Genomic DNA, 18,269 nt, shown 5'->3' on the forward strand with positions numbered 1-18,269 from the left:
ATGTTGTGGGGTTGTTAACCAATGTCATAAAACAATATGTGTACTACAGTTTCATGAGAAACTATTTGTTCTATAAGCGTTCACCTGAAGTACAATTTTAAAAAAATTTAAAAAAAAAGAAGGTGTGCATCAGGGTTGCATCTTTTTACCATACTTATTCAGTTTGTACGCTGAGCAAATAATCTGAGAAGCTCTACTATGTGAAGAGGAGCATGGCATCAGGATTGGAGAAAGACTCATTAACAACCTGTGATATGCAGATGACACAACCTTGCTTGCTGAAAGTGAAGAGGACTTGAAGCACTTGCTGATGAAGATCACAGACTACAACCTTCAGTATGGATTACACCTCAACTAAACAAAACAAAAATTCTCACAACTGGACCAATAAGCAACATCATGATAAATGAAGAAAAGATCAATGTTGTCAAGGATTTCATTTTACTTGGATCCACAATCAACCCCCATGGAAGCAGCAGTCAGGAAATCAAATGACATATTGCACTGGGTTAATCTGCTGGAAGAGATGTCTTTAAAGTGTTAAAAAGCAAAGCTGTCACTTTGAGGACTAAGGTTCGCCTGACCCAAGCTATGATATTTTCAATCGCCTCATATGCATGCAAAAGCTGGACAATGACTAAGGAAGACCGAAGAAGAATTGATGTCTTTGAATTATGGTGTTGGTGAAGAATATTGAATATATCATGGACTGCCAGGAGAATGAACAAATCTGTCTTGGAAGAAATATAGCCAGAGTGCGCCTTGGAAGCGAGAATGGTGAGACTTCATCTCACATGCTTTGGACAGGTTATCAGCAGTGACCAGTCCCTGGAGAAGAATATCATGCTTTGTAAGGTAGAGGGTCAATGAAAAAGAGGAAGACCCTCAATGAGACGTATTGGCACAGTGGCTGCAACAATGGGTTCAAAACATAACAACCACATGACGATGGCACAGGACAGGACAATGTTTTGTTCTGTTGTACACAGGGTCACTATGAGTTGAAACCAACTCCACAGCACCTAACAACAAGTTTTCATGTGTAATATTTTTGAAATATTTTCTCATGAAAATATGACTTCTTTTTAAACTCCTATTATTTAGAATTCTGCTTCCTAAGTTCAAAACATATATGAAATTTTCTGGTGATATTTTTCATTCATTTATTTATTTAAGAAATATTTATTGGTTGTTAAATACCAGGCACTGTTCCAGCACTTGACATGCATCAGTGAGCAAAATGAATAAATATCCCTGCCCCTGTGTGGTTTTTTATTCTTTTTGCTGTTAATATATGCATTGTAGACAAAAGCATGCTCTGTATGAGTATTTTTTAATATTAGTTGAAATTTACTTTATCATCAATGTATGTTAAATGATCCAGCTGCCTTTGAAAAGAATATATATTCTGTAGTTGTTATATGAAATATTTTGCAGTTTTTTTCTTAAATCAAAAACTTTAGGAGTATACTAGTCTTCTATATTCTTACTGATCTGTGATCTTTTTATATCTGTTACCTAGAGAGGCCTGTTACACTTCCCACAATGATTGTGGATTTTTCTCTTTATTCCCTTAGTTCTATTAATTTTCCCTGTATATCTACATATGTATACCCATTCCCATAGAGTCTATTCTGACTCATAGTGATCCCTGGTGGTATAATCAGTGAGCACTCGGCTGCTAACCAAAAAGTCATCTGTTTGAACCCACCAGCCTCTCTGAGGGAGAAAGATGTGGCAGTCTGCTTCCATAAAGATTTACATCCTTGGAAACCTTATGGGGCACTTCTACTTTGTCCTATAGGGTCGCTATGAGACTGTATATGTATACATATGTTTATTTAAATTATGATGGCTTCCAATGGACCACAACTACCACAGCCTCCACCAGACTGAGCCCGGTACAACTAGATGGTGCCTGGCTACCACCACTGACTGCTCTGACTGGGATCACAACAGAGGGTCCCGAACAGAGCTAGAGGAAAATGTAGAACAAAATTCTAACTCACAAAAAAAGACCAGGCTTACTGGTCTGACAGAGATTGGAGAAACTCCAAGAGTATGGCCCACAGACACTCTTTTAGCTCAGTGATGAAGTCACTCCCAAGGTTCACCATTCAGCCAAAGATCAGACAGCCCCAGAAAACAAATCAAGACTAATGGGGCACAACTATGGGACCTGAGCTGATACAGTGATTAGGAATAGAAGTGACTTCAGAAAATAACCCCTCAAAATGGGAATCTAGGATTGGGTTGCTCATATACCCAATGAGTATCCAGATAACCTCTTTGCTAGGGTGAAAATGGATGAATTCACCCTGGCATTTGGTGACAAGGACTAGAAGGCAAGAGGGGACAGGAAAGATGGTAATAGGGAACCCAAGGTCGAGAATGGACAGTATTGACATGTCATGGGGTTGTTAACCATTGTCATAAAATAATATGTGTACTGTTTAATGAGAAACTATTTGTTCTGTAAACCTTCATCTAAAGTACAATAAAAAATAAATTATGACGGCTTCCTAATGAGCTAAAACTTATGCATTATAAAGCAAACCCGTTTATCATTAATAATGGTTTTTGCTGTAGTCTATTATGTCACAATTTAATATAGCTATACCACATTTCTTTGTTTAGTTTTTGTAATCCTTGATTTTTTCATTTATTTTATTTTATTTTATTTGGTTTTTAACATCTCTACTAGTCAGTCTTCACTGAGTTATGCTGCAGTGACGAACATTTCCAAATGCCTTGTGGCTACTAAGGTTTATTTCTTAAACATGCTGTTTGGAGTGTCAGATGGCCGCACCTCTGCATCAAGTCTTTGCTTCCTTTTTCTTTGATCTGGGCAGAAGAAACAGGCCTTATCTGTGGCATCCTGTTCGTGTTGCAGAAGGGGAAAGAGTGGGTAAATCCATGCCATAGCTTTTAAAACATCTGCTAAAACATAGCCCACATTAACTCTTACATGTACTTGGCCAAAGCAAATCCCATGGTCAAGCAATGTCAATAAGAGAGTTAAATATATTTTTCCCAGAGGAAGACATTACAGGTCAAATATTGATGTAATGCTCTTATATTGAAAGCAAAAAAAAAAAAAAAAAAAATCATTTTTCACAACATTTAGGGTCAAGAAATTGACCTGCATTTTTTTTTTTTTTAAATTGAACTATCTTTGTTAAGTTTTGGAGTAAATGTTATACTTATGCTCAGCATGTACATATTCACTCCAGGTCCATTCTGTTCTATTCTCCACCCTGCTTTCTTGCCCCAGAAGGCTGACCTGTATGAATTATAGTAATAAGCTGTAATTATAGAGGATATAACAACTAGGATGCCGCTAACCTCAGATTTTTCATTGTTTTGAGGTTCACATATGTCTTGAATTTTCTTATTTTTATGGGACCTGAGCTGATACAGTGATTGGGAATAGAAGTGACTTCAGAAAATAATCCCTCAAAATGGGAATCTAAGATTGGGTTGCTTTGGGTTTACAATGACTATCCAGATAACCTCTTTGCTAGGGTGAAAATGGGTGAGTTCACCCTGGCATTTGGTGTCATTCAATTACTCAGAAAAGTGCTAGTAGTAGTATAACAAGAATTGAAGAAGGCGAGTAAATCATTGGGCAATCATGTGATTGTCACTTAGATGGCACGGAAATAATAGCGATCATAGAGAATTCTTAAGCTCCTGACTTTTTTACAGTTGAAGAGAGTAAGCACAGACAAAAAGGATATTGCAAGCCATAAATAAACCATTTAAAAGATATGTGGAAAATCAGAATATCTTTGTGGCAGATTTGAAGGAGTTTTTATCATCGGAGTTCTAGGACAGCTGTGACTAAGAATGAATCCCATAGTCTGATTGTACATCTAGCTTTTAAATATCAACTGACCAGGCTTTTATGCTAAATAAGAAGTGAGACCTTGAGACACGAGATGAATACATTTCAGCAGTTCTGATTGAGGCTGTGTTTGATTCTCCAATTCCCTCAAGCCACCCTCGTCTATGGAGGAAGACCTCCTTCCCCCAATACCCTCCCACCCCACACACATACATCTAAGATAATCAACCGCCCTCAGCATAAAAGACTCAGTGGTTACACCTGGGGAAGTGCCCCATCACCTAAATTTGTTTACAGGCTTACACCAGAAACTAGTTCACAATGTAACCTGGATAGTGAGGTATAAGGTCTGTTCTGAGAATAGATAGCTTAAACATCAAAAAAATGAAGACCTCCCAATTTGTATCAGTGGGAGTTAGGGGAGCATGTGTAGTAAAGGATTATAAAGATGTTAGACCAACAGGGAAGAAACCTAAAATTCAAGTCTGTTAAATTCATTGCTATGGACACTTACCTGGGATTCAGAATTTAAAATGTTGGCTCATGCACACAGAAGTAGCATTAATATTCTACTAGGATGATTAATTGAATCCTGAACAAAATATTGATTTATGGTTAACAGGCTGAAAACGCTACAATTTTTGTTGCACACTGTAAAAGGAAGTGGATGGGTTAGAAAAGAAGTATTATGGGTGATCTCCTCAGCCAACCCCTAAATACTATCACTGGATAGAATGGGGCGGAGGTGGGGGGCCTGGAGAATGATCATTCACCAATGCATTAAGAAATGCATTGGAAGGATTATAAACATCCCTGAAGAGTTCTATGGTGATGGTCATCAGTAGACTGGAGATGATAGTGGAGATGCTTCAGGGGAATTGAATTCCCTGATATCAATAAGAAGAATAGTATTCCAGAGGATGAAAGGCGGGAGGCAACAATTAACTGAAGTGGACAACAACCAATATAAACTTGAAATTTAGGGTAATGATTAGTGTTTTGACTTGCAGGGATCTGTAGAAATGACTAATTTATTTCTAGAAATGAAACAGATACTCTATAAATGTGCAGCTTGTCATATATTTGATGGACAAATACTTAACTTACTAATGTGGTCATTCACGGCCTCTTACCCAATTTCCAAGGAGCCCTGATGTCAAAGTGGTTAAGCACTTGGCTGCTAACTGAAAGATCAACATTTCGAACCCACCAGCTGCTCCTCTGGAGAAAGATATGGCAGTCTTCTTCTGTAAAGATTATAGTCTTGGAAACCCTATGGGGCGGTTCTACTCTGTCCTATAGGGTTGCTACAAGTCGGAATCAACTAGAGGGCAACAGGTTTGGTTTTTTTGGTTACCCAGTTCTAGGCCAATTCCCAAGGAACCTGGGTAGTGCAAGTGGTTTGTGATCAGCTGCTAACCTAAAGGTTGGTGGTTTGAACCCACCCAGCAGCTTCACAGAAGAAAGACCTGGCAATCTGCTTCCATTAAGATTACAGCCAAGAAAACCCTATGGAGCAGTTCTACTCTGTAATACATGGGGTCGCCTTGAGTCAGGGGATTACTTGACAGCAGCTAACAACAACAAGTCAATTACCAAACCAAAAACCTCTTGATTGTGGGAGAGATGGGTAACTTTGAGGAAAGACACAGCAACGTGGCAACAATTATATCCTGAGAATCTGGATCCAATCTCCTCAGAGGGACCTGGGCACTGGATAAAGGAAAATACCCAGATCTTTTGGGGGTTATTAGATACTGGATGTAAACCTATGCTGATCCCAAGAGACCCAAAATGCCTCTGTGATCTACTGGTCAGAGTAGGGAGTCATGAAGGTTGGGTATCAGGTCTACCAAGGTTTGAGACTATTTGAAACTGGACTTCAATCCCTGTGCTGTATTTCTTGTTCAGTCTTTCTCCCGTAATGTTCCCATGTGGAAGGTCATGAACTCTAATTTTTGTCCTCTAGCTCTATGTATCTCAACCCCTTGACTTTTCGGTAGTCTCCTCCAGAATTACCAAATTCTGCTGGGAAAGGTGCCCTCAAATACCAGGACAACCAGGTTTCTCTCTTCTCTTGGATCCTAATCCTAACTTTTTGTTAGGGTTCTGATGCCTTCAAACCAATTTTTTCCATTATATTTTTTAGCTTTTCTAGCTGTTCCTAGTGGGTAGGTTGATTCAAATTACCTAGTTCACTATTCCTAAAAGAAGAACTACTAATCTCTGTATTTCAGTTGAAGTAAATATTTTAATTAAAGCATAGTATGTATAAAATACATACAGAAAAGTACACAAATTATAAGCATATAACTTGATGAATTTTTAAAATTGAACACACCAGATAAATAAATACTATGAGAATCCTGTAAGTCTCCATTGCGCCTCTTCCCAGGTATCACCTCCCCAAACATAACCTTTATTCTAATTTCTGTCACCCCAGTTTTGCCTGTTTTGATCATTATACACATAGAATCATGTAGTGTCTGGTTTATTTGTCCACATATCAGGTCCCTGAGAATTTTATGGTTTTCCTTTGATTTTGTTTTTATAATTTCTATTTTATTCTTTTCCAGAAGCTGAGTAAAGTTGCCTTCTACCAGGGAGAATTTGTGTTTGCTTCTGGCAGATCTTTAGAGGCTCTACCAGTTTAGGTCCACATTAAATCAAATTCTGAGCTTGGGATTCTTAGGCCAACTGATGATTCAAATTTAAGCTACAAATCAGAAGGAGGTTCTACTAATGTTTACAAGCTCTCGGGGATGGGATTTTCTTCCCGATCTCTGGCTCAGATCCTTGGTCAGCCACAAAACAACTTTCCCATCAGTGCCTCTTGTCAGTGGGACAAGAGATGGCTATAGTTCTGGTTCATCTTTATATTAAGACGTTGTCATTCAGAGTTCCAGCTTAAAACAAAGGATCTACTTTTGATTCACGCCTTTGGTGAGCCCTGGATTTTGATTTCTGTCAGCCTTATCTTGTGAATCCCTCAAATCAACAGCTCAGGTTTGCAACTCCATCCCAACAGGTAAAAGTCCTCAGAGTAGAAGCAACTTCCAGTGTTCTGCTCATCTCTCTGTAGTCTTGTTTTCTCTCATTTTGTCTGAAAATGCTTACTATGTTTTCAACTCATCAGTATATTTACAAAGATTTTAAAAAATTTTTTCCCAGAAATTTTAGTTGTTTTCATAAAAAGAGGATTTTCTCAAATACCCAGACTAGGCACTATCAGAAACAGAAGCTTTCAGCCTTCCTTCTCACTCCTTTTTCTTTTGAAGGCTCTAGACACAAACATTCAGTAGGTATTTTTTCATTCCTAATGCTTCTATTACTACTTAGCTTTCTTTTTCCAGAATGTTCTTGTTCATAAAGTTGTTGGCTGAATCTCAGCCCTGGTTGTGTTCAAGAGAATCTTCACTGTGGGGTGTTCCTCCTTATGGTTGCCCTGTTGTTCATTGCCACATGTTTCATTATTACCCACAGTATGCTTATGTCTTCCTTCTCTACTAGGTCAGGTCAATTCATATAATTTATTTATCTTTGTATTGCTATGATGCCTAATGCAGTGTTTCCAAGTAATGGCGCTTGATGAACGGTTGCTAAATAAAAGCCATTCCCTTATAATACCTCCATGAAAGGAACAAAGCAATCCAGTTGACTTTTAATTCAGGCTTTGGGTACTGAAGCGGTATAGATACTATCTACATAATCCCCCAAAGTGCATAGCATACCTGCATTCATCTCTTAGGCTTTATCACATCAGTCTTCGTGTAAACCTCCAGGTTGGAAACTTTGCTTTTTCCTGGCACCTGTTTTGCAACCTTTTTGTCAGAAAGTAACTGAACTCACCAATGGTACAAGAATGCTTATCTACATTTTTATTGATTTACAGAGATAGAAAGTTTTTTGCAATGTGAATTATTCTCTTCTGGTATTTAATAAGATGTCCTTGCCCAAGTTTAGTCATTTATTTTCTCTCTTGCTTTAGCTCTCCTTAAGTCTCAGAGGGCCCTAGTCCTCAAAATCTCAGAAGGCTATAAATATAGTCCAACCTAATTATAGACTCAGAATTGACATATGGATGTAGGATGGGCTATTTTCAGCCTCTTATTTAAGATTTTAAAAAGTGTAGACATCTAAGCATCCGAATAAACCTTTTATGAAGTGTTTCAGTGCATTTTTTTCCAATCATTTAATCCATCAGGACAGATGTCAATGGTTTTCCAATTGACCTTCTATAGCTGCCTGGTTAAACGTTTAAAACACTTCCAAGACTTTGAATCATCAAATTGAAAGTCATATGTCAGCTTCCTTGATCTTTTGGACATAAATAGGTAAGTATATTTTCTTTCTCAGCTGCTATCTGAAAGAGGAAACATTTCACATTTGAATACATTTGTAGGAATGGTTTTTATTGTTATGAAAAATGTTCTGTATCAACGCAAAATTTTATTTGCTTTTTCTCTTGAAATGAGAGAAGTTTCCACTCTGACAGAGTGCACATACACACACAATTTATATCAAAATTTATGCAGACATACATACACACACCACATTCAACCTATCAGATTGGAATGTTTGGGAGTCAAGTAATCAAAGTAACAAAGGGGAAGGAAAGCTCATCAGCATAGGCTCCCTTTTTTTTTTTTTTTTTAATAAAAGGTGATTTTGAGAAAAGTGAAAATTTAGGAATGATACAAACTGTAGTAGAAAAGCAGAGAACACATTGTAGGGAAAATCATAGTATATGAAAAAGCTCAAAAACGAAAGTATAATTAAACCACATCACCATTCATTAAGTATTTAATTATAGTTCATTATGTACCCGGTACTGTAGTGAGGGCTGCAGATCATTTAGAATGCATTGCTATGGTCCTTGGTCCAAAGGAGCATGCAATCTAATTGGAGAGATGAGACATATCAGTACCAGTACTAGTACCAGTTGCCGTTAGTCAATTCTGACTCGTGGCAAACCCCCTCCCCATCTCCCTGTGTCTGAGTAGAACTGCGCTCCATAGGGTTTTCAATGGCTAATTTTTCAGAAGTAGATAGTCAGACCTTTCTTCCAAGGGGCCTCTGGGTGGACTCAAACCTCCAGCCTTTCTGTTAGCAACCAATCATGTTAACCACTGATATGATGAGTAAGTTAGACATTATCTTGTATTACTTTATAATTAATTTGGCTATAAATATCTTGGAGACCGTGGGTGGTGCAAATCATTAACAAGCTCAGCTGCAAACTGAAATGTTGGAGGTAGGCAAAGGCTCCTTGGAAAAAAGCCTAGCAATCTACTTCCCAAAAAGTCAGCCATTGAAAATCCCATGGAGCACAGTTCTACTGGACATGGAGTTGCCATGAGCTACAGTCAACTTGACAGCAACTGGTACTAAAGAGGAAGACCATCTGTGTTGTCTCTATTAGTAAATGAAGGTTTATTAGAGAAGATGGGACACAGAGCGGTCCTTGAGAAGAATTTGAATAAGGAAGAGAACAGACAATAGACTTACATGAAACAGTATGAGAAAAGGTACAAAAGCAGCACTATGATTGTGGCCAGGAATAGAGTTTATATTGGATATAACCAAATTCTTATTTGAGACACATACACACACACACACACACACACACACACACACAAAAGCTGATGATTTAGGGTGTTGCTGAAAGTCGATTAATTCACAAAACTGTGAATAAAATGAAACAGCACTCCTCTTGACCCTCGCTATCTTCTGTGTGTTTTTGCCATGTCCTTGACTTGCCTGCTTATCCTCTCACTTTTCTCCTTTCCTCTCCTCACCTTAATCTTAGACTTAGAGAGAAAATAGTTCATTAAAACTGGACACTGCCAGAAAATTCAGAAATGAATAAAAGGAGTTTTGCTTGAACAAGCAGTATGGAACCATGTTTCAGTCTCTTGGAAACAGAGTGTGGGGCAGACAGTCTTCTGGCAAAGTAAAGAATGGATAACATATAATGTGGTGGATAGAACACTTGATTAGAAATTAGAAGACTTGAATTCTTGTACTGACTCTACTATTTGAACATATTATTTATTTTCTTAGACTATTTAGTTGAAAAACATTGAGCCCATAGCAAACCAGAAACTATGCTAGATACTGGGGATTCAACTATTAATAAGACACATGACCCCTGCCAATAAAAAGCTTATAATCTACAGAAGGAGCCACACATATAGGCAGATGAGTTCAATTCAACACGGTATAAGTGTAATGATGAGGATGTTCACAGATTAGTCTTCTTAGAGAAGGACACCAGTCCACTTGCCTTACCTGTAAGATGAGTCTACTATGTTGTGAGGTCAAAATGAGGTCACTTAAATGAAAGTATATTGTTTTCTGCAAAGTCTGATACAAAGGAGAGTTTATAGAAATACCTAAGCAAGTTATCCACGGCAGAGATGATGAATAGTGAATGTACAAACATGTGTCATGCCAAGCAGCCCCTTTCATTTTATAACCTTTACACTAGCCAACAAGTTGGGAGATGTTGAGCAGTGCAGGCATTATACCTGGATTCTCCTGAATCTCTGGGTATAATCCTGAAGGTGAAAACGATTAGGACTCTGGGAGGAGGGATGGCCTAGATTATAAGATAATGTAACTTTCTTGAGATAGTCTTTTCTCTTTCCCTTCATCCTAACACTTTCTGGCTGTTTCATCTGCAAGAGATTCAAAGTGGTCCTCGATATTCCATCTCCTTAACTCCATTATCTTAGCCTCAGTCTTCCTGCTCCACCCCTCATCCAAGGGATAATTAATCTATTTCCCTCATAGACAGGAATCCCATAGCCTTCTGGCCCAGGTCTTATGAGTATGTCTCCTCCTCCCAAATCCGTAAGCATACAGAGCAATTGTAGTAGGATCATAAAAGGGAACCCAGAGGTTCTATAACTATGGGTAGATTCATTCAAGAACTACAAGGATGTAAACTTATGAGTCAAATGCTGGGTAACTCTGTCCCAATTCAGAGATTCAGGGTCTCCTTTGTATTTGAGTATCAAACCCAGAATATTTGCCTCTCAACTCCTATGAGCATGATCTGTGTGACGATGATAATAACATCTAACTCATGGGTTGTGTCACTATGTGGTACACATTGTTTCGAGCACTTTACTCATATTATCTAAGTTGTCTTATAACAACCCTACGTAGTATGCACTATTTTTTATGTTGTACAGATGAATCTGTTTTACAGATTTACTGAGTCGTATTGAAATTCATAAATCTCACATTCCAGTATTCTGGCTTCTGAGAGTCCATGCTCTGAACCACTATGCTTTATTGCCTTTATAAAAATGTTAATTAAATGGATTTCGATATTAGGGAAAGAAATTGACATATCAAGACAGCTTATATATACTAGAGTATAAGGAGATACATGTAGTACAAGAAAATAATTTAAACTTTCTTTTCATTATGTAAAAGTGATGTTCTATAGAATTAAATTCATATAAACTACATGGCATTATGTTGAATGAGAAAAGGTACAAAAGCAATACGTTGGTTGCAGCCAAGAATAGAGGATATATTGGATATAACCAAATTCTTGAAGTACATTATATTGCAAATGTCAGTGTGAATTGATTATTCCTTTTATTTTATTCATTAATTCAACAAATATAATTTTGATTGTTCATGTCTCAAAGGTATGCTTCTTCCTATCAGTTTGTTGGTCATGAAGTACAGTCCTATGCTCCAATTTTCTAAAAAGTGGAAGAAATGATAGAAATATTGATCTTACTGGACTTTCTGAAGAAATGTGAAGGAGATAAAGGGCACTGATTTCCAGAGTGAAAGAGGGCATTTTCAGGAAGGGAAGTGGAAATTAAGAAAGACAAATCAATTAACTTTACAGAATATGAGGAAGTGTACGTGTGAATCCAAGCAACATAAAACAGATACGATGGAATGAGAGAAGAAATGAGATGAAATAGCAAGCCTTAGAAGGAAAGCTTAGAGCTTAAGATTTTCAAACTTAGTATATGGAATCAGAAAACCTTTCGTATGTGTCCTCAGGTTGGTTAATAACATTTCTGTTTCTCAATTTCCTATTTCATAATACAGGGACAGTCATACCTACCCAACAGTGTATTATGCAATTTCATGTACTGTTTATGCAATTTTAGATATAATAGATACTGAACACAAAAGTGCAAGAGAAGTTAAACAAAATAGTTAAGATTTTGGAATATGAAAACTTAGGGAAAAAAAGCATTATTTTGAAAGAGGGTTAATACCTTGGAAGTATAATGGGGAGTGGAAGGGATCAAGAATAGGAGATGTACAAACGATTATCAAAGATATATATAAACAGGGTGTCTTAGTCATCTAGTGCTGCCATAACAGAAATACCACATGTGGTTGGTTTTAACAAAGAGAAGCTTATTTCCTCATTTCCTTATTTCCTGTTAAAGTAGGCTAGAAGTCCAAATTCCAGGCGTCAGCTCCAAGGGATGGTTTTTTCTCTCTGTCAGCCTTCTCTTCAGTGTTCCCCTGGACTAGGAGCTTCTCTGCGCAGGGACCCCGGTCCAACGGATGTGCTCTGCTCCCAGCACTGCTTTCTTGATGGTATGCGGTCCCCCTGTCTCACTGCTCACTTTTCTATCTTTTATATCTTTATGTCTTTTATCTCAAGAGATTGCCTCAGGACACAATCCAATCTTGTAAATTGAGTGCTGCCTCACTAACACAACTGCTGCCCATCCTCCCTCATTAACATCATAGAGGCAGGATTTACAACATATAGGAAAATCACACAATACCGGGAATCATGGCCCAGCCAAACTGATAGACACATTTTTGGGGGGGGGGCATAATTCAATCCATGACACAGGGCAAATGACTTAGGGAGGGAATCCACTACTACCGCCAAAAGATTTTGTTTTTTATGGTCATTTAAAAAGCCAGGAGTGCTATAAAGGATGACAAGTTAAGAAAAGATGGAACAAATACAGGTTTTATCTTATTCTAAAAATATGTGTTGTTTGTATTTTCTGAGCGTTTGTAGCAACAAAATAGTTTAGACATGATAGCACTCTTTCTCTAAGTGAAAGCCGTATTATAAAACGGCACTTTATAAAATTTAAGGGAAGAAAATGTTCAGAGTTAATTCCTCAGCAGTTTTGCTTTTAAGAAGCAGTTACATCCGCTTCGTCTCATATGGACTAGTAGAAAGTTTTGAAAGGGAATGATGTAGAGACAGAATGGGGGAGAGGGTCCATTTCCTGAAACAAATTAGGGCAGATGCTGTGGCTCTTCTGTCACTAAGATCAAAGTGCCTTCAATCAAAAAACCAAACCCATTGCCATTCAGTCAATTCTAACTCATGGCTAGCCCATTTGTTACAGAGCAGAACTGCCTCATAGGATTTTCTTGGTGGTAATCTTCATGAAATCAGGCCTTTCTTCCGTGGCGCAGCTGGGTGGGTTTGAACCTTCAACCTTTAGGTTAATAGTCGAGCACAAACCGTTGTGCCACCATCCCATTTGAAATTGAATAATGGAAACGTGTATACTAATCATAGCATAGGAAATCTCCCTTCCTTCCTCAAATCACCGCTTCCATCCTGACTCTTCAAAGATGCCTTCTGATGTAACTCAAATGATAAGGGTTGGATTCTCTGACTCTTCTCAGCCAGAGATTGTTGTTGAACTTAAAAAAAAAATTTGCGTTTATCATTGTACCTGTCTGCCAATTCTAACTGGTCACAGATATATTGCCCCCATCTCAGCAGACCACTGATGTGATTCTAAGTGATCAGAGCACAGGTATATCGTGCTATCAATAATCAACTGCACAAACAGATGTTAGAAATGGCATGCATCATTTACATATTTGGGTATTCCAAAAGTAATTTGTTTTTCACTTTGAAAATCACAACATCTTTTATAGAAGCAGCAGATTAACCTTGTTTATGTTTGGACAGCTGCCAAAAAGAGATGGAAATAGTCTGTTATGCATTAAAATATATTTAGAATCATAACATTAAAATATGCTTATTGCTAAATATTTGGAAAACATAAAAATATATCAGAAACAAAGCCAAAATCATCTCTAACCTTATTAGAAATATGGCTTTGTATGCTGCCTTTTTACTTACAATACTTGGAGAATTTTCTCATGCCATTGAATAATCTTTGAATATATTAAGCATCTGCTTCCTTTAGCTTTTGGTGATTTCTATAATATAGTTAATAATCATTCTCTCATTATGGGAGATTAATAATTTCTTATAAAAATCATCAAAGAGTGTATCTATATTCTAGATCTGACAATATGATAAAGGGAGCCGTGATGACACAGTGGTTAAGTGCTCAGCTGCTAACCAAGAACGTCAGTGGTTTTAACCACCAGCCGCTCTTTAGGACAGTCTGCTTCCTTAAAGATTAAACTCAAGGCCATTGGGTCAATTCTGACTCATAGATACCCTACAGGACAGAGCAGAACTGCCCCATAGCGTTTCCAAGGAGCATCTGTTGGATTCGAACTGCCAGCCTTTTGGTTAGCAGCTGAGCTCTTAACCATAACACTACCAAGGATCCAGTGGTCTGTAAAAATGACAGCCTTGGAAACCATATGGGGCAGTTCTACTCTGTCCTATGGGTTGCTATCAGTCAGAATTGACTTGACGGCAATGAATTTTTTGTTTGTTTTGGACAAAATGATACTTAAAGTGAAGGCATTAGGGAAATATTCTTGTTACAATAATAATAATTTTCTCTCTCCCAAACTCATTCACAGAAAGAAGATTTCCACATGCAAGTTTTCAACAGAACCACTGTGGTCACACAGTTCATCCTGGTGGGCTTTTCCAGCCTGGGGGAGCTCCAGCTGCTGCTTTTTGTCATCTTCCTTCTGCTGTACTTGACAATCCTGGTGGCTAATGCAACCATTATGGCTGTCATCCGCTTCAGTTGGACGCTACACACGCCCATGTATGGCTTTCTATTCATCCTTTCCTTTTCTGAATCCTGCTACACATTTGTCATCATCCCTCAGCTGCTGGTCCACTTGCTCTCAGCCACCAAGACTATCTCCTTCGTGGCCTGTGCTACCCAGCTCTTCTTTTTCCTTGGTTTTGCCTGTACCAACTGCTTTCTCATTGCAGTCATGGGGTATGATCGCTATGTGGCAATTTGCTATCCCCTGAGGTACACACTCCCCATGAGCAAAAGGCTAGGGTTGGGGTTGGTTTCCCTGTCAGGAGTCACAGGGCTCTTAATTGCTTTGGTGGCCACCAACCTCATCTGTGACATGCCTTTTTGTGGCCCAAACAGGGTCAACCAGTATTTCTGTGACATGGCACCTGTTATCAAGTTGGCCTGCAAAGACACCCACATGAAAGAACTGGCACTATTCACCCTCAGCATCCTGGTTATCATGGTGCCCTTTTTGCTAATTCTCATATCTTATGGCTTCATTGTTAACACCATCCTGAAGATCCCCTCAGCTGAGGGCAAGAGGAAAGCCTTTGCCACCTGTGCCTCCCACCTCACTGTGGTCTTTGTCCACTATGGCTGTGCCTCCATCCTCTACCTTCGACCCAAGTCCAAGTCTGCCTCAGACAAGGATCAGTTGGTGGCAGTGACCTACACTGTGGTTACTCCCCTACTTAATCCTCTTGTCTGCAGTCTGAGGAACCAGGAGGTGAAGACCGCACTAAAAAGATTTCTGGGCATGCCTGTGGCAACCAAGGTGATCTAAAGAAAAATTTAAAATTTAACCAGAAAGTCAAGGGAGAAGTCAAAGGCATGACATTTTCTCTGTCCCTTTATCAGTCTATGTATGACTTGGGCAATGTGTCCAAGGATTGAGATCACTGTTGTTTCTTCTTTCCTCTCATTCTAGAAAAAGTTTGGGCCACTCTACAGGCTACATTGTCCAATGTCTGGTCAAAAAAGGACTCACACTTGACAAAGAGAGGAAAGCATGCTGGTTTCTCAAGGGAAAACACAATCACCAAGCTGAAAGGAGGACAAGGATTACTTTTCTGTTTGGATTGAGAAAACAGGGTCTGTAGTTACTGGAAGAACCTTATTCAGAATACAAGCATTCATAATAAATGCACTATGTGTCAAGCTCTATCCTAAGTGAAAAAATTAAGATGAATAATTGATAGTTTATGGAGGTAGAGGAGTAGGAAGGTAGAAAGACAAGCAATGAAAAGAAAAGGTAATGCAAGATAATCAGACCTGTTAAAATCATATAAACAAAAGTTTATCAGAAACAAAAGAAGAAATATTTAATTCCTTCTGAAAGAAAACAGCTTTGTAGTAAGTGGGACAAGGGGAGTGAAAATTTGAGCTAGGGCTTAAAAGGAGAACAAGATTTCAATAACAGGAAACTAGATTTTCCCGTGACAAAAACATTAGTCAATATTACTAGAATTGTTGATTTTTTAAACCTTAATAGTAGATTTTTTTATTATGTTAATTTTAACTTTAATCTAGTTTCTTCTTTTGCATTGTCTTTGTATGATTTAAGTCTTCCAGAGGATGTAGTTCTATTTTAATAATGGACTAAAATAACCACCAATGGCATTTTCACACTTTCTGCTCAGGTGGAATGTAATGCTCTGAAGAGGCAAGAATGTCCCAAGGCTTTCGGCTGACCACCCCTCCAATGGCCATAATATAAAACTTATTTGAATCTAACCTTTTCATTGTAATAATTGAGACTATAAACGCTAAACATAATTGATTTCAAATCCCAACTCTGTAGTTTTCAAGCTATGTACTTTGAGACAAGTTATTTAAAACTGTTGAAACTGGTGAGCCTTGAGCTTTTCATCTGGACAACTAAGACTCTTTTTTAGTTAATATGTGAATTATCGAGCTAGCACAGTGCTTGTTTTCTGGTTGAGAAAGTCAATAACTCTTCATTATACCCTTTTGCTGTCCACTTCCACAACCCCAACCAGAATAAAAATCTCCAGACTTATTAAAATTATACTGCATCACAAAAATGAAAGACTATTTGTCATTAATTCAGTGACCATAGAAATTACGTATAAATGAGGAAAATGTTCCATATAATAGATTAACCAGCATGCTGTCTTCCCTCTGTAAAGCCCCCTGGCTGATTCCATTGCACAAAAACACTCATGCCAAATAGATTACTTTCTAGTTTGCCTGCATATTTCAGCCTCTACAAGTTAAGTCAGATGAGTTTGTTCCCCAAAGCATTCACAGTGGTTGTACTTATTGTTCTATTAGTTCTATTGGTGAAATATAATTTTATGTTATGTAACCTAGTGAAGTACGATTACATAAAAGATTATTTATTTCTAAAAGAGCCAAATTGAGTGCTTTGGAAAAATTGAGTATGAGCAAAAGAATCACAGAAGAAAACCAAATCATAAAAACCTAGATGTGTTATGTGCTTGGATTATTTGCCAGTGTCTCTAAATTCCTGATCATCTTTAAATCCATTAGGATTCAATGAATGCATTATGATTGGGCTTACGGTGTATGTACTCTGAAGAGCTCCAATCAGTAGTCTAATACTCAAAGTAGAAGCCTTATTCCTCAATCAAAAAATTTATAAATATATGTATATTTAAATGTTTTGAGTTGAAATAAAACATTTAAGTTATACAAGAGTCATTCTTTTTATTTTCTGCTGTATGAGATTTTTTGGAATAATCAACCAACTACTAATTAGGTCAAGTGAGAGGGCTTCTATGGCGTGTTTTCAAATATTTAAAAAAATATATTTTTCCATGGAAGAGGATAGGGAATAATATGAAAGAAAAATCTGAATTTTGCTAAAATGGAGAGGGTATAGTTGATAAATTTTTCTTAAAAATTAAAAAAAACCTTAAGGCCATGTAATTTTTATTAATTGCTCCACAAATTCAAGGTGCATATGCAGTTACAATGCTTGTTTTTCTAAGTTGTCACTAAACTCCCCACCCACCCCACTTTACTAGCAAGAAATTCACATTTCCTTCTTGAGGCCTTCTACCTCTGAATTTTTCAGAAACCCTTGGGGGACCCTGGGAACTTACACAGATAAAGGGGAGTCAGGGTGGTTTCTATGCCAAGGCAGAAGAGAACTGGGGCCAGTTCAGCACGTGCTGCTGGTCCTTCCCACCACGCCCAATGTCATTAGTGAAGGCTGCTCTACAGACTGACAGGACGTGCTGGTTCACTCACTCATTCCAGAGGGCTGCCCAAGTTGGCATGGGTTCTTTGAGGACATTAATCCATTTTCTCCAGCTAAGTTAAGGTTTCCTCATACTTGTGGTTCCAGGTTTTAGCTCTGCAACACTTTAGTTTCCATGCAAAACCCTGTCCTGAACCACTAGTTGCCTCAACAGCACTGAGTTAGAACTTGTTCTATTGTGTGTGTGCCATCTCAGACACCAAGTTGCTTTCTCTCTCCTCTTCGTGAGGACCCA

At 38.0% G+C, this 18,269-nt stretch overlaps 1 protein-coding gene across 4 annotated transcripts in view; it reads left to right on the forward strand.

The window, feature by feature from the left end:
- LOC101354909 (olfactory receptor 10T2) overlaps positions 1 to 17,463 on the forward strand; it is a 33,002-nt gene extending 15,539 nt beyond the window's left edge. For 2 of the 4 annotated variants that reach the window (XM_023725779.1, XM_023725780.1), the window contains exons 2-3: positions 8,052 to 8,181; positions 14,609 to 17,463. In XM_023725779.1, the coding sequence (XP_023581547.1) occupies positions 14,624 to 15,571 (948 nt within the window). In that variant the 5' untranslated portion in view covers positions 8,052 to 8,181; positions 14,609 to 14,623 and the 3' untranslated portion in view covers positions 15,572 to 17,463. Of the gene's footprint in view, positions 1 to 8,051; positions 8,182 to 12,384; positions 12,437 to 14,608 lie in introns of those variants that run through there. The other 2 variants (XM_023725781.1, XM_023725778.1) reach the window with 2 other exon arrangements.
- Positions 17,464 to 18,269: the final 806 nt, after the last annotated feature.

This window comes from Trichechus manatus, unplaced genomic scaffold (assembly GCF_000243295.1).
Source record: "Trichechus manatus latirostris isolate Lorelei unplaced genomic scaffold, TriManLat1.0 scaffold00398, whole genome shotgun sequence".
In the NCBI taxonomy this organism is placed as follows: Eukaryota; Metazoa; Chordata; class Mammalia; order Sirenia; family Trichechidae; genus Trichechus; species Trichechus manatus.